At 53.5% G+C, this 23988-nt stretch overlaps 1 protein-coding gene across 1 annotated transcript; it reads right to left on the bottom strand.

Moving 5' to 3' along the window:
• Window positions 1-326: 326 nt before the first annotated feature.
• On the bottom strand, window positions 327-23594 carry EDC3 (enhancer of mRNA decapping 3). The gene is made up of 7 exons (XM_035336105.1): window positions 23574-23594; window positions 21251-21432; window positions 19599-19912; window positions 12355-12690; window positions 3611-3764; window positions 1961-2178; window positions 327-855 (listed from the first exon to the last, which is right to left on the bottom strand). Exons 2-7 carry the CDS (start codon window positions 21412-21414, stop codon window positions 521-523), a joined length of 1521 nt encoding a protein of 506 aa, XP_035191996.1. The 5' UTR covers window positions 21415-21432; window positions 23574-23594; the 3' UTR covers window positions 327-520.
• Window positions 23595-23988: the final 394 nt, after the last annotated feature.

A 23988-nucleotide genomic window follows, 5' to 3' on the forward strand; every position in this document is an offset into this window, starting at 1 on the left:
AGAGGGGGGGTCCAAAAGAACAGAGCAAAACCAACTCCTCCCTCCGGGTATGACTGCAACAAAAGGTTATTTCTACACAACCAAGGGGTGCTGCTCCCAGCAGGCCACCTTGCTGGGTCTCTCCACCCAGAAGGACTGGGAAATAAGTCTCAGGCCTCCAACCCACCCGCTGCTTGTAGCGGACCCTCTCAATCAGCCCCTCCAACAGCCCCCTGGCCAGGCCTGGGCAGCATCGGCTGCCTTGGCCAGGGACAGGCACCACCTTCCTGCGTGTTCCTTCACACAGTGGCACAAGAGAATGAAGACAGCTTCGCAGGAACGTTTGCTTCCTTCTTTTTTTTTCTTTCACTTTGACTATTTTTTTTTTTTTAAACACACAACTTTTCTTCTGGAAGGAAACTCTCCAGAACTTCACATCCTTAAGGCGTCACGAGTTTACTAGTCAGGATCCACCAGACAGCTTATTTGACAGACATCCTTCTCTCTTCTCTCCCTTCAGATCCGTGTGGCTGGATGGGCTCTAAGTGGAGTGCAGGGGGATGACAAATTTGCAGCCGAAGGGCGAGTGGTAGTTTATTCCCACCTCCTGAAAGACCTTCTGGGGAATGCCAATGTCACAGAGGTACACGCGCCCTGCCCTCTCGCCCAGCGGCAGGGGCAGGCCCAAGGCCAGCGACCACTTGGCATCGATGCCCTGCTCCATTTCGTTTATCGGAGGGTCTATGCTGAGGACCGGTGCCCGGTTCTGGTTGGCCCAGTCCACAACCGCTTTGTACCAAGGCTGATCTCTCAGAAAGGCATTTTCGTGACAATCCAGGCAGTTGATCACTAGGTCAACAGGGGTATCTGGGAGATCTGAAAGAAATACAAGCACCGTGAGCACCGAGGACCGGCCTGAAAACACGATCTAAGGCTCGGTGCTTTCCCTCCTTTTTTTCCTCTTTCCTTTCCTTTTCCTTCCCTTTTCCTCCTCGACTTCTCCTTTTTGCCTCCAGCACCCACAGGCTTGCTGCGTGCAGTCTGGCCTCACGGGCCGTTGTTGCTGTCCTTCTGCAGGATACACTGACACCAGTATTTAAAAGCTCTTGAACTTGCTGGAGAACATCCGCAGCCTTTCAGATACCGAAACAAAACCCCACCGAGTGGCCAGCAGTGCAGCAGACCTGCCCCAGATGGCACCGCTGAGCTGGCTTCTGCAGCCCAGGCAGCCTAGGGAAGCAGGGGAAGATTTCTCTGCTAAAAAAAACACATTTTCTAGCCTGCACACTTGGAAAGAAGCGTGTATTGTTCAGGAGCACGTTGATTAGCTTTGCTACGGAATGGCAACGTGGAAGCTGCAGGTGTTACCCTGCCCCACCGGGATCTGTTGGTCTCGCTGCACTCCCCTGCATTCCCTCTTCACGAAGCAGTCGGTGCGAGGACTGCTCTCCTATTGTAACGGGAGCACGGCTCCAGCAGCCCCGCACAGCCCCCACCCTGCTGCGGCACAGAGCATCGTGCAGTGCCCTAACTCCCAGCTCTGTTTCTCCCCCAAAGTTTGAAAGAGCTACATTCGAAAATAATTTAGAAAGAGCTAGGTCTGAAAATAACGCTGGTGGAGTGCCAACCAGAAGCCAGCCGGCTCACAGAAGGCAGAGCGCTGCCTTATTGTGTGGTGTATTCCAAACCAGCACCCTCACAGCTCAGCGAGGACATGTGCTCGGCGTGAAACAGCAGCTGGATGCTCACTGACTTGCAGCTTCGACACGCTGAACAAGGCGAGCCTTATCCTAGGAGGATGGCTGGTCTGACTCAGACCCATACAGCAGCTCCTGTGTTCGTTCAGACCGGAAACATCTGCATCAGCACAACCGCTCCCCGGTGGGACCTCTTGAGCCTCCGCTGCCCCGCGGGGCCGCTAGATGGTGCCGCTGGCTCGGGCAGGCGGCGCCGGGCTGGAGCAGCGCTGCCCCTCACTTACCTTTGACACTGGAGACCTGCTGGCCCTGCGTCTTGCTGAAGAGGCTCAGCTCGTTGGTGATGGACTCCAGCATCTTGACGAAGTTGGGCAGGAAGAGGATGACGTGGACGTCGTGATTGGAGAGGTGCCGCCCGCAGCTGATGCCCTGCGCCCCCTTGACGTGGGGGCCGCACAGCAGGGCCACCGTGGGCCGCTGGTGCACGTTCTTCGGGTTCAGCCTGAGGGGAGACCGAAGGGAAACGTTAGCAAACCCAAGGATCTCCTACTTTCGTCCTGCAAGATGCAAATCAACAGGTGCTTTACGAGCCTTCCGTTGCCTCCGAAGAAAAAGGAACCCACATCCTTTTGTAGTGCTGACACCAGAGAGCTGTTCTGCTCGCAGGTTCCCTCCGAGACCTCTCGGCACCCGCAGCAGAGATCCGTCCCAGCCTCGCCTGGCTCGTCATCGTCAGTTCCCCGCTTTGACAATGTGTTGTCACCAGTCACATGGCAAGCTTCAGTGTGGTGCATTTGCACTTTTAGGAGGCTTCTTTTCCCCCTTCTGTCCCCCGGATTGTGAAGGACGTAAGACCTGCAGCAGTGTGATGCAGTGCAGAGAACAGGGAGCGCTGCAAAGCCAGCACGAGGGCCGGGGCAGTTCTGCACAAGACTTTTCAACTGAGAGGGTCAGCGCTGCCTGGCAGGTCACCCCTAACTGCTCTACACCCAACAGCTGTGTCCTGGGCTGCAAGGAACGTGCTGCTGCATGACGAGGAGATAGACTGTTGGGCCTACCTTCTGTTTTAAGAACAAGTCATTCGGAGCATCTACCAACAGCACAAGAATACGCGTGCGAGTGCCTGCCCGCACCAACAGATCTGGCCGTGCAGGCACAGAACAGACCTCTTTCAGGGTCAGCACATTACTCAGCAAACGCACTCCAAACCTGCCACCAAACCAGCACTCCAAAAGGGCAGGATATTCACAGATGCCTAAAAGCCAACTCAGCACTGTGAAGAGCTGAACGGCTCGTTCTCACTTTTGTTTTGTTGATGCCATTAAACAAAGGAAAAGTTCAGATACTTGCAAAAAAGGGCCAGCTCACTGAAATTCTGAAATTGTTTCATCAGCCTTGGGTTACAATGGTGCAAAGCTAAGTTCCCTGAAAAAATGCTCATTAAATGGAGAGAAAAAACATCAGCTCTGCTTCATCTGTGGCCCAAGAGACTTCTATTTCCAGGACAAAGGGAAGCCCTTACTTCATAAGTCACCCATCCAAGACGGTAAGATCAACCAGTCCCTTCCTAGAGAGGCTGAATATGGAAAAAAAAGGGGAAGGAGAACACAGAAACCTACTGCAAGGCTTCCTCCCGTTTCAGGAGCCTGAGCCTCACACTTGTTTGCGTGATCCCTGGGAAACGAGCTGATGCGTGAGGTACGACAGGTCTGCACGGCATCTGGGTGAGGTTCTTCTTTCAAGGAAGCAGCCAGGAGACAGCTGCCTCCAGCTGCAGGGCCAGCACAAGGGACGGGTGGCAGCCGCATCACATTCACCTCCCAAGTAACCTCTCAGCCTCTTTTACATTGCCCCCACTTGGAGGAGCAAGGTAACAGAAGCGAGCTCAGCTTAGAGAGGGCAAATCCCCGGGGAGCTTGAGGGAAGAGCTTTACCTGTTGGGTCCCCCGAGGAGGCTGAGCGCCATCTGACTTGCGCACACGCCCGTCATCTCCAGCCTGCGCTCCAGAGTCAGCCCGTGCTTCTCGGCCACCGAGAGCAGCTTTTTGTGCAGCTCGTACGACACGCTCGGAACCACCAGCCCGGAGTCTAGGATTCAGAGAGGGGAGGAAAGAAGACAAAGACATGATCAGAGATGGTTTCCAGGATGGTGCAGTCTGGTACGATTTTATGTGACAGCACTTGGAAAAGGCTTCAGCAATCCAGGCTCCTCCTGAGACCTCCCCACGAATCCCACCTTGTGGCTGCAGATGGAGCTGACCGTTACCCCCCGGGATACACCACCAGCTGCTTCCCCAAAGCCCAGCTCATCCCCGGGCACTCGGGAAGGGACTCTGCAGGTCTCCGGTTCAGATCATGCTTCCCTTGCTCAGCCAGGAGCCATGAGAGGACTGAGAGCAGACGCGGTTATCTCCTGCAAGGTCAGCGGCAGAAGCAGCCTCCCCTTGGTCACAGACACCGCAAACCAGACACTCCCACCAACGCCGCTCAGATGTGTTACAGCAACCAGCTGCTTCCTCGATCCCCCTCAGCAGCTCCCTGCCCCTAACACACACACCACAGGAGAACAATCATCCCCCAGGCACTGTCCCCACCACGGGGGCTGTGCCATATCCCAGCGGCTGGCTGCGGGCACGAAATCACGATACAGCAGGGGAGCGACGCAGCTGGAAGGACGGGGGCTAGGGAAAACGCTTCTCAGACACTTGACAGCCGGGTCTGCGAGCCAGGAGATGCTCCAGCACACGGCTCAGGAGACAGACAGACAACAGAGGGTTTGTCAAGCACTGAGAACAGCACCTGCAGAAGGATACAATCGCTCCTGCTCAATTCCACAGCCAAAAGTCCTCGGGAACCAGCAGGTAAAAAACAAACTGGAGCAACTCCTCTGGCCAGTTCTTTACACGCTCCTTCTCCAAGCAGGCCAGCCTGGCATCAGCTTCACAAATCAACCCTGCAGTAAACTCACCTGGAAATAAACACAGAGGACTCCCTGCCCCGAGAAAGCAGCCTGCTCAGAGGGGAGCCATAGCACCTGCTTGGTGGCGTGCTCAGCAGCAGAGGACAAGGAACCTTGAGTACTATTTTCAGTTATATGGAGAAAAGAGTGTGAAAGCTAAGTGTCAGGTGAGAAAATTGCTGCTGCAGCCAGCAAGACATCCCTGAATACCTTCAGCCACAGATACCACCTCTTTAATCCAACTTTTCCCCAAAGCAGTTGATATCCAAGCTGTTTCACGCCGTGTCTGACAGCCAACCCCTGTGTGGGATCAGAAATACAGGCTGTTCTTCCCCTTACACGTCCTCCCGCAAGGTCCGGAGGCCCTCGACTGCCTCCCAGCTCGGGAGACGTGCAGCTCAGCTCCTCCACGTGCAGGAGGAGCACACAGCTGCCAGCAAGCCAACCCCGTGGCTCTGTCTGCCCAGGTCACTCACGAGCACTGCTCTGAGCCAAACAAGCAACCCCAGCAGCGGCCAGCTGGGCGAGGGCTCTGGATTTACTGGGTAACAGGCTGGTAGCTCCTGCTCCTCGGGACAGGCAGGAAAGGTGCAGGGGGACGGGCACAACGGGTGGAAAAGGGTTCAGGACTCAGACTTCTGCTGCAGCTCAGGCAAACGGCAGAGCATCAGAGCATCACCCTATAAAATCAGCCCTGACCGGGGCCTTACTGGCATTTTTGGTGCCCTGGACTGCGTTACAGTGCTGGCTGTTTGCAGAAGCGAAGGCAGAAAGCTGTTTCAGCCTCGCTTGGCTGGAAATTCTTTGCAAGACTTCCTCGCTCACATTTCAGAGAAGAGCTGAGCAGAGTCACGGCAATAATAAAGGCCCAGTGAAAACGCTCTGCAGTGATACGAGTTCAAAGGCAAACAGCCACAGCACGCACATCCGCTGAGAGGAAACCTAACAGCTACTCAGGCTCCTGTGCAGAAAAAGAGCACGAGAACCAGTGGTAACAAGCCACTGCCACATTCAAATGAGAAAGGCATTTTTAATTGCAAAGGATTCTCATTTGTACTGCCACGTTTCCTCGGGGTGCTGGTCACAAAGCACTAAGCCGAGCTGCCGCGGCAACGGCAGGTTCTGTGCATCCTGAGGTTTTTGGAGCACGTGGCAGCCACGTCGCAGGTATTCCTGCGAGATAACAGTAGATCCAGCCTCGCTGCTCCGCTGAATCCCTCCGGCTTTCGTCTCTGAGCTCACCAGCCGAGGGCCCCGCAGCCACGGAGGGACCAAACGTGTTCAAACACTTGACCTCGCATGCTAACAGCCGATTAAGCTACCTCTGCTAATAATCTTTTATTACACGCAGCACACATGCAAGCATGCGCATTATCAAAGTCATTTCGGGCTCCTGATAGCAGCCGCCGAACGTTTGGAGTCATAAGCCACTAATAATCCTAAGCCTGTCGCAGCAGTCACGCACCTGCCCGCCGTTCACACACCCTCTTAGCCTCCGGAGTCACGCAAGGCTCAGCTCGGGCTCGTTCCCATTCACATTTTTGCTCCTTCCCCAGGCCGTGTTTGTCAAGCCAGAGGGAGGGCTTGGAACGAGCCACCCGAGGCCAGGGTGTCGCCCGGGAGTTTGGCGAGGCACATCCTCCGCTGACACGAGGGGAGGGACCCCCCAGAGGGGAGCCTTCCAATTCCCTGCTCAAACTTTGCACGAGGAGGCGGAGGAGCCAGCTTTTGGTCCTCCCCTACCTGGTGCGGCGCGACCACCACCAGCTCCTCCTCTCCAGCCACTCGCACCTTTCCCTGAATCCCTGCCCTGGCACCACGAGGTTTCACAGCTCCCACCAGCTGGAGGAAACCCGGTGCCCAGTGGGTTAATGCCAAGGGGCTTACTGGCACGGGACGGACTCGTATTGAGCATTTAGCCTGTGCTACACTTTGTCCTAATTGCTCCCTCTGAGGAGCAGGCTCCGATGCCAAGAGAACTTCCCTTCTCTGCACTCACGCAAGGGCCGACCAGTCAGACTGGCTTATCAGAACCGGGCCGAGGGAGTTAAACAAACTCGGCAGAAAGCAATCACGGAGGCGACGTGTAAACCCGCAAACAATAACACGGCTGCAACAGAACTGAACTCCTGCCAGCTTTAATTATGTTTGGGTTGGACAGCGCATCTTTATTGTTTGGTAATGAACGTAATAAAATAAATTAGCCCAGGCCTTTTAATATTAAATAAATGTATTTTACAGCTGCCTGGAAAAAAAGATAAAGACTAAACAGTTTTGTGACACGCAGGGTATTGCTGAGGCCTGATTAAACACCAAGTGCACTCGGCTTACGGGGCACGCTCTGCCCTGAGCACGAACAAGTCACCTCCTCAAGCTCCCCCACGCCACGCTACACGCACACCGGCTGCAGGAAAAGCACCCCCGTGCCCGCAGGACTAAGCGGCGGTGACACGAGGTGGGTACAGCCCGCAGGGGCAGACGGGATGTCCTGCCTTGTTCGCTGCCCCATGCTGGCTGCGAGGCTGGAGCCAACTGCCTGTGGACGTGGGAAAACACAGGTACTTGCCCCACACGTTACTCCAAACGGGCATCGTTTCCCCCACAACCTGAAGGGCTAGACTGATTTTTTTTAATATTCATTACCTTTAATTAAGACAAGCTCTGTGGAAGCTTTGGCTGCCATCCCAACGTAACCTCTCCCAGCATCACCGCACGATCCACTTGGGCTGAGCAGCAGCCTTGCCCCACAACTGCTCTGTTTTGTCCCGCGGTCGGATGAAGTTAACCTCACCTGCACCCTACTCAGAGATCCCAAAACACTACCCACATTCACGAGACGCAGTCTGTCAGCCACAGCCTGCAGAGCCAAAAGCTAAGAGAACAGGACGTGGCACAAGAAAAGCCACGCTGCCTCTGTCACCACCCAGGACAGCACCAGCCTCAGCTCCGGAGCCCGGCCCTGCTGCACCAGTCTGCCCCGACACACGCATTTTCTTCCTCCATCTCCTGTGTGGAAAAGGAGTTTCTTGAAGGACAGGCTTGAAGCGTGGTTAGGGAAAGCACAGAGAAACAAATATCAACTCTTGGCCTGATATTTGAGCTGTAACTTGACAAACTGATAGCTCACGTTTCTCTCGCAGCTGAGCTGGAAACAAATCCCGCTGACTTTCCAGAAGAGGCACTGCGATGGAGACAGCTCACATTCCGCACCACCAGCATTATCTGGAAGAAAACCTGCTTTGGACAAAGCCTCACCAGCACTGCAGGGAAAGAAAGGAACACCTCATCCACCTGGCACACGGCCATCCTCTACTCATCCCAGCATGCCCCTGAAGGTGCTGTTTCAGCAACATCCACTGCTCGCAACGCCAGGCTTCGGGCACAAGCCCACTGCGTGCACCTGGGCGAAAGCAGGAAGGTCTTGTGGGGTGTAAGGGGTTCAGCCCAGTCTGATGGGAGGCAAGGGAGATTTTGATTCCGTTTAATCACCGCGAGCTGGAACCCACAGTACGCACGTGGCATGTGCGAGCAGTGATTACACAAAGTTAAGAGACAAGAAGAAGAGACTAAGTGCAAAAGGAAAGTTTGGAGAGCCCGATATGCCTGAGATTTTAGGGTCACTGATGGTGAACAGAGATACTCCATCCTGCCAGGAACTCCTCTGAGCTCCAACACATCCACAATGCGGGCTTTGTGGCTACTGCTGGAACACCTGACCCCAAAGCGCTGTGTCTGAACACAGCCAGTGTCACTGCTGGTAGGCAGCAGGACACCGAGGCCCCTGACAGCCCACATTTCAGCTCTCTAGCTAGACAGCTCCAGGAGCAGAAGAGACAGCTCACACCTCATAAAGCATCAGCAGCTGGCCTTGCCAGGGAGGCAGACTTTTGTTAAACAGTTGCACTTCCCCTTTTCAACGCAGCATAATGGTAAACAGAGACAGATCAACAGGCCCCAGCCCCAGAGAGAACAGAGCAGTGAAACACCGGGGGAGCAAGTCAGACGTGGAGCCCCCAGGAACGGGCACGAGTCGGTCACGACCAGAGAACTGCCAAGCCCTCAGCTTCCAGCTGTCATTTACATTCGGAGCAGATCCCCATCTTCATTCTCACTCTCTCCACCATAATCCTTGCCCCGTGGCTCCAGACCTCCGGGCAGACACCCAGCACTGTTTCCCCTCTTTCTGTCCATCCCAGCATCACTTTCTTGAGTCAACCGGGCAAACCCCGGAGCGTTCCGCACCGTGGGAACACCGAGGTAGCCTCCAGCACGCTGGTGAGGTCGGGGGTGCGCTGAATGAGGAATCCACATCAGCGCCCCCATGCCCCTTCCTGCCCTTCTCCCTGCACAACTCATCCTTTCCTCGCCAGGAAAGCCGGCAGCAGCAAGGAAAGCCGGCCTCCTGCTCCGTATTCAGACTCCATTTGATCATGTTTTGTCCCGGCCAGACAGAAGTTTCAAGCCCCAGAGGATGGCACATGCAAGGAGAGGATCCACTGAAGGACCAAGCAGCCCTCAGCATTCCCAGAATCATTTCAGCAACAGATACTGTAACCAGACAGCAACCGAAGGAGGGAAGAAAAACTACCCTTCCCAAGCTCTTGTTCGCTGAGGACAACTGAGCCGCAGGCTGTCAGGGCTAACCGTGTCAACCTTTGTGAGGTTAAGAAAGAAGAATCACAAAGGGACCCAAGGAAACACAAACCCAAGCCGCTTTCATCCAACCTTCAGTGCTGAATTGGAGCCAAAAGCCTCAGAAGGCCTAGTGACTTACTGTTCTACTTCCGAACACATGCTAGCACGCGCACTTGACTGCCTGGCACCACAAAATTAGCTCTCAGAAAAGCATCTTGAGGGACTCAAGTGCCTGTCAAGCTTTGCTTACATCCCACACGGCTCGGCTCCTTTCAGCCAGCAGCCACCACGCAGACTGGGAGCCCTGCAGCTCAGGCTTTTGGAGGACGGGCACCAGCACTTCACTGGTTTTCCTGCCGCACGGTTCTGGTTATTTCTCCATGGAAACACGGCATAAAAGAGCATGCGAGGATCCCACAGACCTTTCTCCTCTCCCACGGTGACGAGAGCTGGGTATTAGCTCGCTGTCAGTCACCACGCAGCATCACTCTGTGGGATTACAGCAGACAGAACGATTAGTCTGTCGGCTGGAGCTCTTTTAAGACACTCATCTTCAAGACTGGCCTAGGGAAGAAATATAAAGTACTTATTTCCCCTATAGCTAGGAAACGTGGCTTTGGTTTTGTTTTGTTTTCCAGAGATCCCTGTAGGAGTCTAAAAACAACTCCGCAAAGAGAATTCAGAATAATAAGAAGAAATCCTGTGACAGATACATCCAAAATAACGGCAGTCAGGGCTGTTGGCACTCTCAGCTAATTTCAGCAGCTGCTGCTCTCTGAGCTGCTGAGAGAGGCAGCCTGCCTGTAGCTCAGCATCCTCCTGCCAGCTGCTCAACAAAGAGATCTGGGGTTTTCAAGTGACAGCCCATCACTGCCCAAGCACACTATCCCTCTGTCCTGGCTACAAAAGGCGCTTGGCCGAAGGCTGGCAGCAGCAGGCAAGTTACAGCTGTTAACAAGAGCTTTTGCCTGACGGCTGTTAGCATTTCCGAAGCAGAGGTAAACTTCCTCCGCTGACACAAAGGAAGTCGCCCTCTGTGGGAACAACACCGAGATACGCTGCGGTGGGACCTTTCTAGCATCACTCGCAGGACTGGGAGCGTGCCCTGCTGGGCACGGGCGGCAGGGAACAGCAGTTGGCAACACGATGGCTTTTCCTCCAACCAAATCCAGAATCCCACCTGGGAGCCTCAGCACCCCCCAGGAGCCAATGAGGCCAGCGAGACCCCGCAGCTACAGAGGAGAGGGGTTTGCCACCTCCCTGGGCAGACTTGCCAAGAGCCAAACAAGCCAACAGCAGCCCTTTCAGCGGGCTGCTCCCCTCAGTACGCTGCAAACGGAGCTTCCCTAGGAAAGGACAACGCAGTTTAGCCAACAATTTCATTTCCACCCCCTGAATTAGGTCCTGGTGCTTACTGGTTGTTGCACAACACTTCTCCTCCAGGAACCCTACTTCTCGAACACTGCATTAGCCGTACCTCTCAAACTGGCAGCTAACGCTCGGGTAGCTTTTGTTTCAGACCCACACGGAGGCCCTGCCTCCTCTGGAACAGGCCAGCTGGGAGATGAATTGACAAGGAGCAAGTTTACCACCAAGAAAAGCTCACACCCAAAGGAAGAAGTACTTATTCACGCAGTACGCAGTCACTGAGGGAGCTTCGTGCTGCAGGATGCTGAGGCAACACTGAGAGCTTGCACAGGCTTCAAGGGGAATAGGTTAAATTAAGCAGAAGAAAAAAGTCATCAAAAGCTCTTCATACTAAAATACCACTTCTGCTTCAGGAAGTCTTAAAATCGTCAAAGAGAGCGCTCAGGGGAGGTCTCACCACATGCATCCTCTGGTCTTTCACTTGTCCTTAAGTAGCTGCTGGAATCAGAACATCGAGTAGGATGAGTTCGAACTGACCCAGGACATTTTTACCTGGGTCAGAACAGATCAACAGGGAAACAGAGGACACAAATGGAAAACCAAGATGCCACTGTATAGCAGAACCAGTAAAAACTGACATCTTAACGGAACAGCAGCCAGTCACTGTAAGTCAATCAGCTTCCTTCCATCAAGCGCTTCACACCCCGCTGGAGTTTGAGGAGAAGGAACGACAGCAGAAGGAATGACAGACCAAGGACCTGGTTACCCTCGTGCCCAGCGGGCAGACCACCAGGGTGCAGTAGTTTAGTTTCTCTCTACAAGAAGACCTGAAATTTGATTTTATTCTGATGTGGAAAAGAAACGTTCCTGGGATGCTGAACTTCCTTTACTCCTACATTTTGCAAGTGCTAAAAAGGATGCAAACTGCAGACAGGGTGCCACACCTAGACTCAAGTTACAGGGAACATATATAAGAGCAGCATGAAGTAAATCTGTGCTACCTCATGGCACATGTACGTATCTAAAAAGATTCCTAATATCAACCCCTCATGCATAAACCCTTCTGCATGCATCAGGCTTGTAGGCTCTGGTTCTTACACACAACAACGACGCACAGGAAGAAGAGGCAAGGGGGAACCAAAACCCCCATAAAAAGCTATTTGTACACAAGTGGTTGGAAATACGGACGGGAAGAGCCAGAACCATTTCTTTTCATATCAACGACATTTAAAGTTCCTTATAGCCACGCAGAAGTCTCTAACTGCTGCCCAAGCAGCACCAGAACCACCTGAAGTCCCCTGCCTTCTACCAAAGGAGCAGGAGTTACGACACGCTCCCATTTGCTGGAAGCCCAAGAAGAGCCCTCCCTCCCAAAAGCCAGCAATCAAGCCCACACATGCTCGTCACGCCACTGAAATCAAAGCCCAGATTCAAGTGGTTCCACTTCGCTTTCTGTTCTTTTTAATGCAACCTCCAGCTTTGTCCCTCCCTGCAAACAACTTACCTTGTTGCCCTACCTGAATATTTTTGATCTCAGAAATACGGCAGCTAAAGGCTGTATGGAGATGCAAGGCTCAGATCCGACCTTACATACGAGGACGCCCCCGCTCGCACCACGTTAAGCTGACAGACACCCCCGGGGGAAAAACAATCCACCACATGTGCCCCAGCAAAGCTGCAGAGTTTGCATCCTTATCAGTAAGGGATCTGGCATACCAGTGCAGAACTCTTTGTTAGCGTTCTGGGGTACGACAATCCGTCTGTAGACTATGGGCTCCGACTCCAGGATGTTCTCGTCGTGCCGATAGCGAGCCGGCTTCTCGCTTGGGGTCCCACGGGAACGGGTGCCGCTCCTCCGCTCGTAAGTCTCAATCTCTTCAAACACAGCTGCCTTGTCGAAAAGGGCCAGGTTCCCTTCAAAATCGAAATCCGTGTCCGGGATTTCGTCGATGTCATCCCCGAAGCACTCATCATCTTTGCTCTTCATCTGCCCGTTCTTCAGGCCGCTCTTCTTTGGAGTCACCTGGTTTGGATGGCGGCTGCTGGACGACCCTAAACAGAAATAAAGGCAAGTTGAAAATATACCAATGGAAAAAAATAAGTGTCATCAATGGAAAAAGCCATGTTTGCTTGCCTGCTTTCTCAGGTAGTTTTGTAAGAGGAAAGCTCGTGCTTGGTGTCTATTGACTCGAGGGATCCTTGCTTCCCAAAGAACCTGCAGGCCTCGTCTTCAGCTTATCTGAGCGTGAGTAATGCCGACAGAAAACACAACACAAGGCACCAGGAAAGAGATTTCAGGGACTTTCCTCTGGCAAGGGCAGGAAAAACAAGCTCGACCCCAGTAGCAAAATAAACATTTCTGCTCATTTAATGCAAGAGAGTGTTATATTAGTGCTACGATATTGAGCAAGCCCTGGCCTAGGACTACGCTGTTCCCACTGCACTGGGCTTGTGTTTGTGCAGGCATGTGGCCCAAAACCGTCCTGGAATTTCCCTAAATTTCAGAGGCTACCGTGGGTGTTTTCTTCCGAAACAGGTAAGCCACCAACTGATGGAGAACTTAAGCCCCTGAAAGTAAATATTTCTCTCTCATTTGCCATCAGTAGGTGTGCATTTCTGTAAGCCCGGATGAAGTCCTTTCCCTTTTCCACATTGCATTTTTCTATTTATTCACCCTATCACACGTTGAAGGGGCGTTATTTCCAATCAGTGACTGCGACAGCCGCATTTCTCTGACATGAAGAAGTCTCATTCTGAGGGGTGGTACAAACCCAAAAGCTGTCACAAGGCTGACATACCTCCTTAGTTGTTTATTTCGTACTTTATTCCACAGATCACCCATACGCAGTCAAGACCAGGTGATGTTAACCTGTTAGTTACACCCCTCGTTAAACCTGCAGGCACTAGAAAATATTTCAGGCCAATTTCAGCGATTACAGTTATCACCTCCACTGCCCAGTAACTGTTACCACTCCAGGAGTGTTTGCTTCCCTAAAATGTTTCTCATGTTTTAGGAGAGCTTTTACATCCCTGAACGTTATTTATACAAACGAGCCCGCGGACAGGACCTGTTTGCTAACACACAGACAAATGACCACCAAGTCACAAGATGACACATGCCTCTCGTCCATCACCCTGCACATGGCTCTGGCTGAAAAAGCAACTCTGTTTGTTTGATTTACCTGTTATTGGCAATCAATGAGAGGAAGGACTTCAAGTCATCTGAGGATATTTAGAAATCAACCCCGAAAGACCTGCAATATGCAAGGGTTTCGTGGTGTCCCACAAAGTTACCTGTTAGCCTCAAAGGCGCGGACAGGTCCAGCTTGCTCTTGGCAGACTGCTTTCCCTCCCTATCTAGGAAGGTTTATTGGTAACCTCGGGCCAGCCAGGCGGAGCAGCCACACGCTGCCCACCAAATCTCAGCTCCCACTTCCCCCGTTTTCCAGGTGTGAAGCCCTCGGCTCCATCGACAGAAGAGCACATCATCTGGACAGCAGAGGAGCCTCGCCCCAGCTCCTGCAGGAGCACTCACCCGTTTCAGAAGCAGGGCAGGAACCGGTCTGTTCGAGACCAGTGTGCTGGTTTTGGCCAAGTTAACCAACAGAACTCATTTTTCCACCACCAAGTTATTCAGTAGCTCAATTACACAACTTAAATGGCAGCAGTTAGCTCAGAACACTTACAATTACCCGAACCCTCTAGAGAAGAGGCCATAAAAAGCAGCTCCCTCCACTTTCCCTACCCAGCAGAAGCTCTGCAGCCCAGAGCAGGGAACCCCTTCCTGGAAGGCGGCCTCGCCTGGGACTCTCAGGTTCCTATCGAGGACTTTGGCACGCCGTAAAACAAATTTGCCAGAGCTTACCATGAGCTCCCCTAACACCACCTCTAACTTATCCCTAGAAAGTCATGATGCAGCGTGGAACACGTAACTGGTTTTATTCTCTATCAGGAAAGCTTTGTCTCAGGAAGGATTCTCCCTCTTGGTTAGTTTTCCCCCTATTTTAGGCAGCACATCACTTGTTTCTGCCGTTGAGGTGACTCACCCGAAAGCTTTCCCAGCCCCCACAGCAAGGAAGCTCTTTGAAACGTCGGCAGAGTGCCTCGAGTACCTGAGCTGAACAAAGCAGACCCCAACACTCTCAAGCACTCCCTTCCAAAGCTGCTGCAGCTCCAGCCTCCAATCGCAGTAATTCACGCATCCAGCAACAACTGAGAAAGCAGACAAGCCGGAGGGCAGTATTTCCCACCTCGAAACCTTCCAAAGGCTTTATGGAGTCCTTCTTCCCTGTAAAGAAACAAACCGACTCCCTTCCCAGGGACCACCTTCCTGCAGCCTGCCTGCAGGGTTTAGGCTAGCCTCCCCGTGTCACAAACTCCACCAGCCGTAGCAGAAAGCTGCTGCTCTCAGCACGAGGGCCAGCAGGAAACATTTCTTCTGAGCACGCTGGGGCAACCGAAGCCAGCGCTGCAGCGTCATGCGGTCAGCGTCACCACGCGTTGTCAGAACTCTACTTCTGGAGCCTATTTATAATTATTTGAAATGATTACTCCTTATAGCAGGCAGCTCATTTTCAGACAGTGATTTTCAAGCTGCTTGGGACTTGGGAGTTGTTATGAACAGCCGGTGAGAACACACTGCTGTAACGCACCTTTTGTCAAGAAGCCACCGAAGGACAGAAGTCAGGGATTGCTAGCAACTAAACCCAACTTGGGACAGGGAAAGGGTGAGGCCTCCTGGGAAGGAGGGTTTCAGCCCCGGAGCTGTGAGCAGTCATTCACACGTACAGCTTTGAGAAAGGGAAAGCTTTTCAGTAGCCCCAAAGGATTCCCAAACCAAAGGGGGCACACCAAGCACTCTGAAGTTGCACACAGCTTGGGCAGGAGCTGGCGGCCACCACCACGCCAAGGGATCACAGCTGACGCTGCCGCTAACAGCGGCACGAGAAACAAAATCCCAGAGGGACACAACTGGCCGAGTTCTCCAAACACTTCCCTGACTGCCAGGCGAAGCAATAGGCGAGGGACTCAAAGTTCCGATGAAAAAGCTGGAGCCTGCTCTGAGCACAATGGGAAAACAAGCCTGCCTCTTGCGCGGCTCTCAAATGTTTCGGCAACTCTGTTCCTGTTCCCCAACAAGAGTTTTACACCCGCTGCCAGGTTCTTCTGCAAACAACTCCCCTCTCCCCTCAGCTGACCCGCGAAACAAAACGTGGGGCCGGCAGCATCGCCACGCGATGGGCCCAGGGGAGAAGCAGCTGATGTGAGCAGCGTGTGAATGCTGACAGAATAAAACGCCGCACTAGGAAAGCTGGAAGAACAATGGCTGGAAAGCTCCCGGGCTCCCTGCAGACACAACGACCGGGAGCCAAGACCGTACCTCATCAAATCGAGACGTGCTGGCACTGTCCCGGGCCGCTCGCTAATCCAGCGGGTGCAAGCCCCGTGATCCTGCTGACCCACACGACAGACTGCGTTACCCCGCAGAGCGGGGGAAAACTCAAAGAATAGGAGAGATGAAGACCAGCAGGAGGATCCACTGCCTGCCAGGGCTACCAAAACCCAGAGCTCCCAGCCCAGCTCCTCGATCTGTGCACGGCTTGTTAAGGAGAACAGCACACAGCTCCCCATCGAGCCGGCGGCTTGGCACTGCGCAGAAGAGTGCCTCCCTCTAAAGATAAACAATACTTCCCAAGCTTTTTTTCACTGGAAAAAATACTTTTATATATAGCACACAAGCAAACGTAAAGTCTCTAGCAAGTTGGCTGCCTTCCCGCGAGATCCCTGCGGGAGCTTTTACCGCCAGCCCTGGCATGAACAAGCCCCGTGCCAGCAGGGCACAGAATCCATTGTTGTGTAACCTGGGCTGCTATTTGTTGTTTATTGATTTCTGTCACACAAGTGCTCCAAACGGGGAACTTTGTCCCTGACTTAGCACGCTAAAGGGCATCAAGAGGTCAGCTTCCAGCCCAGGCACTACGCAGCTTCAGGTTGGGCTGACATCTCAGCTCGGCCTTCCCCCGACTCCTGCAGCCACTACCTCTTGTGTTCACCTCTTGTGTTCCCCGCTGGAGGCATTGCTAGCCTTGCTCTCCACGCACGTTGTGGGGAGTAAGAGTTCAATTTTCCACCTCATTTACGGTCCGTACCTTGCTCAACCTGTTCCAAACAAAGTCTGTAAGAGAAAATCCGACCTGCTGTCGGGCTTCTGTAAAACTGATGCGAGCTGCTGGTGTGCTGAAGTGGTTTGAAATGCTCGCTGCTCGCCCCACACCTACCAGGTGCTGCCTGAACAGAGCTAAGCGAGGTAATCCGCCCACGGGCTCTGTCCAGCAAGAAGAAAGCAAAGCAGGAGTTACTGCAGATAACCAGGTAGCTGGCATTGTAGTTTGAGAAGAGTTTGTCCTCAAAACGTACCTTTGCCCCCCCTACCCCCTGCCTTTCTGGCCTTCCCCCTCCTACCAACCCTGTTCGGCAATCACTTCAAAACAGGAGGGAATAAGAAACTTCAGAAATTGTCCTTCTAAAAATAATCTAAAAACAAAAGGCTGTTCAACCTTGTAAACTGATTAAATTAACAGGAATCAGAAGAGCTGCAACTGTTTCAGAAAACGAGAGCTGTTGGTGGGGGAGGAAGACTTCCAGAGGCCCAGGAACTCCTCCAGATAACGCGCAGCCTTTGATCTCGCCGTTTAATTGGCCCTGCTCACCTTGCTTTTATTTCTTTTCAAGACAAAACAAAAAAAGGCAATGGAAAGAATTAAATCATGGAAACAGGCTTGATATATACTGATGCTTCAACATTTAAGTCATGGAGCTACACTAGATGTATACTGATGGTTCAATAACTGCAGCCCAGGGGGCTCTGAGGGCAAAAAAAAGCAAACGTAGCCAGCCCTGGCACGGCGTGAGGGCCGGCTGGAGAGTTACGGACAGAAATAAAAATAACGGATGCTTGGCTCTGAGACGTGCTGATCCTGTCTTTACATCACCCTCACTAGAGCGCGTTAATTTGTGTTTTTTAACCAACACAGCACAGCAAATCCCGTTTGTAATGACTCGCAGGGGGCTGTTGTGATAGGTCATGGTTGCGCAGGCTTTAAGCAGAAAAGCTTTGCAACATCATCAGTTGTTCCCAGTTCCTTTTAGAGGAACAACAGGCTGGCCACTGGGCCGTTTTCAACCAGGAAACACGAGAGGAAGGAGGAACTCATGAACTAGCATTATTCAGTTCTACATTTTGCAACCTTGGATGCTGATGAAGCAGAATAATGCACGGGGTGAGATCTCCGCTAATTAGATTTGAAAATTCACTTTGACAAAGAAATGGTTGAAGAATTATTGACTTTGTACGTAAACAGGCGTCAACCACACTTCTCTGAGAAATGCTGCAACAAAGAAAACACCAGCGTGCTGCTCTTTGCACGCTCAAGCGGGGCTGCTCTCCAGCAGACTGAAACAGGGATGGGCAAAGACAGCAGCGACACGGCAGAACTGCAGTCCCAGTGACAAACAGCCTCCTTTCCACCCTGTGCCCGTACATCTTTCCCCTTTCGCCTCCCAGATTCCCGTAGCAGGTTCCCTGTTCTTTTCAGCCCAACCTCTTAACCTCATGCCAGCAGTGAGGGAAGAGAAGGGTGAGACTGGATTATACGTGGATGTAGAGCAGGGGGAGAACACGGAGGAGTTATTCTTTTCAAATCTTGTCTTACGTGCCCTAAAAATAAAGGCCGGTAGTTCTCAGCAACGCCAGCACCAGGAGAGTTTTTGTGAACATCCCTCTTTGTTCTACCACGTTCACAAGAGACGCACAGAACAGTCTGCAGCATTTCAAAGTTCAGAGGCTTTCTTTCAACAGCCCTCAAGAAGGGAAAAGAGTTTCAGTTCAGGTTAGCCATGGGAAGCTCGTCAAATTCCCACAACACAACCAACACCGGATCCAAAACGCTCCTGAACCTAATAAATAAAGTCACGTACACGGTTCCCTCTTACCTGTGAGACTCTGAAGTTTAGTTTCAGAAGCGTGTCTGTCCAAACAGCAAGCACCATGCCTGCGTGGAGCCTAAGGAACACCGGCCTTTACGGGCAAATGACGGCCCCATGAATTCAGCTGCAGCCCTCCCAGCCTGTGAACCAGGCTCGCTGCAGGCCCGCACCGTGCACACAGCACTGCCAACACCCCACAGAAGCCAAGCAGACAATCCTGTGCTGGAATTTTAGCTGACAGACAGGGATCTGGCTTCCACTGGGACCAGCTGCTTGCTGCTATTCCTTCACGTTGGTCAGGGCAAGCACTAAGCACACCTGATTAAAGCTCCCTGCTCTCGCTATTCAGCTGAACAGCACTGACTTCTGCGTCCAGCAAGGAAAGGTGTTTCACCTGGAAACAACAGCAAGGAAGGGTAGGGAGCATCTGCCTCCAAAAAACTCTTAGCAGCAGTGCAATGGCAACGGGGACAGCAGCGGAGCAGCTCTGTACAACGTTCCCTGCTGGCCTTTTGGGAAGGCAGCCGCAAGCTCACAGAAACAGAACCTCTTGTAAACAAAATAAAAAATAAAAACAACCAAAGCAAGCCAGAAATGACAGATCAGACCCAGCAGCCTACTTCAGCTGATGACTCTCACCCAATGAAGCGTTTTGGATCGCGGTACAGGGGCTTGTTGCGCAGTACACACACCTGCTTGTAAGGCAGGTGCTGCCCGTTTTAATGACGCTGCCTGAAGGCTCACTCCAGGTTCTGGCAGAGGTTACATCGTCTAACCGTACAACTTCAGACACGTGCAAGACCCTCGGAAGATCTATCCTGGTAAAACTCAGCCCTCCAGGTGGCAACACACGCACAAAAGGAAACAGACCCAAGTTTCCAGAACTGTCCGAAATGTTTTTGCTGAACTGGGGCACGTGTTGCGGCAGCGACCCGGGCGATAGGAGAGCTGCAGAACGCAGAACACATACTCACAGGAATTGTGCCTACGCCGAAAGCCTTTGGACTGAGTCAGGGTTTCCACGTGCCGATCCATGTAGCTCTTGGAGCACTGCTGCTGGGGGGAGATGATGATGTCCTGGCTCTTCACGTCCGTCCTCCTGGGGATGTTCTGCGGGGCGCTGCTGGAGATGGGTTTCTTTAGCATCTTGCCGGTGCCGTTCTGGCTGGGCCCCACCTGGCAGCCGACCCCCGGGATGCCCAGTTCTGTTTGTTGCAGATCCCCACACGGCCTGCTGTCCCCTGGGCCTGGGATCTCCAGGATCTTCAGCTCAGTAATGTCACCTGCCCTAAGAACCAGAAAGAATAGAAAAACATTCAGGAACTTGGTGCTCAGGGTACTTTTAAAATAACAGCCTTGAAAGAAAGTCATGCAACATTACCCAGTGGTTTTGGATGCCACTGTCAATAAAATGAAGGGGAAAAAAGCATGTTAATACTCAAACACAGGCTACACGCCAGATATTGAAATGTTCACCTGAAATTATATGAACTTTAAATAATATCTCGAGTAATTCTAAACTGCACCTGGGTTTGGCGTAGGTTCTGTCCCTGGCTGAAGCAGGGATTGGTCAAGCAGACAATGAAAGCAGCCAGCACAGATCTCTGAGAAAGTCTGCGTTAATTCAGCAGTTCCTGGCTATGATAATTAACCTCAGCCTGGAGGGTACCACTACTTTAATCCTTTCCTACATAAAACTCTCCTTAAATTAGTGCTACTCATGCTCAGACAAGGCCGTGCTTGCTGTTTCTCAAGACAGAGGATAAAAAAAAAACAACACAGCACTGAGCACGAGCCAAAGTGAAACAAAGAAGTGGTCACAGAGACCTCCTCCATCTGCGCTGACTGCAAGACACGAACCAGAAGCTGGGGTGTTCAATTTAACCTTACAAAGTTTGTGTCCAGCTGGGATATAAAACTGACAGCCTGGAAGGTCGCAAGAGCCCTGAAAGAATCACCCTTCCCACTCTCTCTTCAAAAATCAGAGTTTTCTAGGAAAACAGGATTCCCTGCAGTCAGCACGTGGTCTTATTTTTTAAATTGGTGACTCAGGCACTTAGAAAGTTGCAGAGGTAACAGGAAAGCATCCAGTGACAAATGGCTCTTACTTATTCTTTTTTTGAGCACAGCGTTAGCAGGAGCTAACTGATCCAGAGCCCTGCTTCCAAATTCTTCCCTGTCTGCACAGAGGAAAGAACACAGGGAGAGAAAGGAGATGGCTCTGGATTTAACCACTGTGTGTAATTCAACTGTGCTGGCCACAGTTTTAAGTGAGATCCCCCTCTGCTTTCCCCTGGCGCACTCCAACACGTGTTGCTGAGGGCAGAGCATAGCAAGCCAACCCCTCAACTACTCAAGAAGCGAACCTTACACAGAACACACAGACGTCACACACACAAATACATCCATACACACTCACACGGATCCTCACAGCACTCCTAACACAGCAGAGACCAAAAAAGAGCAATCTTCTGCACACAAGCCGAGAGAAACGCCAGTGGTGCTTCTCATCTCAAGCTGCTCAGTAGCAGTAGGGAGACTTCAGGCGAAGAGCACGTTTCTGGGGCAAAATGACCCAAAATATCCACCCAGACTGGAAAAACGCAGGAGAAATACCGCCACTAACCTGAAGGTGACTTCTGGCACGAGGCACTTGACCCCATTGTGGAAGGGCCGGGTCAGGGAGATGGTCTGGCTGACCTGGTCCACAGCGGACACTCGCCCCTGGTAGACGCCCAGGCTCTCTCCGCAGTTGATGGACACGATGCTCCCCAGCCAGTCCGTAGCCATGATTCCGGGACTCGATTGCTGCAAAGACACGCGGGGCCGGCCATAAGACGAGGCAACGACAGCCCGACTCGGCACCAGCTGCGTCCCCTGGCCCGCCACGCTGCCTCCCACCCAGGCTCCGGCTTCGTCAGCTCCTCTCTTCTTTGTGGGCTGCAAATAACATCGGCACACCGCAACACGTCACACCTCTGCGCAGGGCTCTGCCTGCACGTTTGGAAGCCCTATCGCTGTTTGCATAGCTGAAGTAGTAGTTTGGTAACGGATTTCAAGGCTACCAGCTTCCAAACAGAGCACTGAGTTTTGCCTGGGCGTGTTCTCTCTGGAGCTACAACCAGCGAATTTTCTCTTCCCTCTGTGAAGTTTTGGTGTGCCAACAGCAGAGCAGAACAGCTTTCGTGAGCACTTAGCAGCAAGGACACTGACCTCAGCACCTCCAAATTAAAACCAACACCTTAGGGAGCACAGACGGGTGCAGCGGGGGGTAAGACACCAACGCTGGAGCCCAGCACAGCAGTCCTGATGCTCTCCAGGGCCAGGATTAGCATTGCTGTCACACTGTGAGGGCCAAACAAACCCCTGCTGCTTTCCAGCACCCGCACCGAGCCCTACACAGACACAGGAAACGAGGAGACGCACTTCTTGTTTTGTTACAGCCTCAGCCCCGTGTTAATTCCCTCGCAGATTTGAGGCCTGACTGGGCTTGCATCAGCACACCTTGGAGCCGCTAAGCGCGGCGTTTGGTCGGGGATTTCTCTCTGCAGACACAGCTCCGGGAAGGTGACAGCCTCGCTGGCACCGCAGCAGCACAGGCGAGCTGAGAGGCTCACGGGAGAAAACAGCCCCTGCACGTTATCTGCCTCTCGTGCCGTCACCCTCGGGAAGAGGGAACACGCTGGGAATTCACTCAGTCATGGGGGGCACAGGGGTAGGGAGTGCGGGACATGACCCAGGGCGATCAGCACCTAAAGCACGCTTCTGCGGGAAACATTTCGGTTCTCTTCAAGCCCTTTCTGTCCTGAGCTTCATGGAAAATAGAAAGATACAAGAAAAAACACCTGGGGAGAGCTAGGACACGTGCATGCCACCAGGAACAATAAAAACTCCCTTCCCCCAGCCTTCAGGGAGGCTCCAAGGAGAAACAAACACAGATCTGGTCACCAAGCCACACATTCCTCAGGACCGGCCTCCTCTCTTTCCCATTTCTGTGCACTTATATTAAGCCACAACAACACCACCTGGATTCCCAGGTGACGGCTGATAAGAAGTACTTGCAGAACACCCATAACGCATCCCTAAGAACCTGCAGCACGGCTAGAACCTCCTTCCCTTTCCTGCTTTTTGTGTCTCTTTAAGGAGGCAAAGCTTTCAGCGCACACCACCACCTCTGGGGGTCCCCGTTCAAGAAGGCCCGTCCCTTCATAAATACACAAACAGCTCCCTCTGTTCGCCTGCAAACCAACCCCAAGGAGGGGAACTGCCTCAGAGCACCTCACTCTGCTGCTTGGTCTCTTGGAGAGGGAAGGAGCCACGCGGGCAGCAGATGATTTACTCGGGCACAGGTGGAAAACAGGAAGATGTTCCTTTGTTCACCCCCGCATGCGAAGCCAAACCTCCCCCCCAACACCTTTATACTCCGAGTTACTGTTAGCACGTCCCGTGCATCCCCCCCAGTCCCTTTTAAGCGGCTACTAGCGACACCCGTGATTCCGGAGGGTTTTACAACCCACGCAGTCTGCCCGAGCAGCCCGTTATCGCACCACGCCACCCGCAGCGCCCAGAGTCGAGCCCTTCGCAGCGCTGGCTCCGCACGGGGCTGCGCAGCGCGCCGCGGGGACGCGGGCCCCAGCGGGCCGAGACCCGGCGGGCCCGAGGGGCGGCCACAGGGGCTGCGCGAGCCGCAGGAGTGGAGAGCCCGGGCCGCGAGGGGCCGAGCCGGGGCCCTCGGAAGGCCGGGTCGAGGCCGGGACCAGGCCCGGGACCAGGCCCGGGACCAGGCCCAGGACAAGGCCGCGGCCCCCGGCCGCTACCCCCAGGCCCCGGCCGCCACCGGAGCGGCCCCGCGCGGGTCCCGGCGCCGCGGCCTCGCCTCCCGGCGGCTCCGTGCCAGGCCCGGCCCCCCCCGGTCCCCTCCCGGCCACCCCGGCCCCGCCTCGCCTCACCTGCGGCCGCCACTCGCCCCCTGCCGCCCCTCCGCCTCCACACCGCCCGCCCGCTGCGTCACTTCCTGCTCCGCCCCGCCGCTCTAGCCGCCGGCGGGAGATCATAGAGAGGCGTGGAGGAATGAAGCGTGGCGCATGCGTGCCGCGGGAGGAGGGGCGGGGTGCGCGTGCGCGGGCTGCGGGCACACAAGGTGCAGCGCCGAGCGCTGAGGGGCGCATGCGCGGGGCGGGGCGGGGCTGGGCTGCGACGTCACCTGCTGCGTCACACCTCCAGGTGCCTCAGTGGTACCTCAGTGCTGCCTCCAGGGCACCTCCACGGCACCCCCGCCATCCCATAATACCTGCGTGACACCTCCATAGCACCGCCACCATCCCATAATACCTGTGTGACACCTCCATAGCACCCCCGCCATCC

This window comes from Oxyura jamaicensis, chromosome 10, assembly GCF_011077185.1.
Source record: "Oxyura jamaicensis isolate SHBP4307 breed ruddy duck chromosome 10, BPBGC_Ojam_1.0, whole genome shotgun sequence".
NCBI classification, from domain to species: Eukaryota; Metazoa; Chordata; class Aves; order Anseriformes; family Anatidae; genus Oxyura; species Oxyura jamaicensis.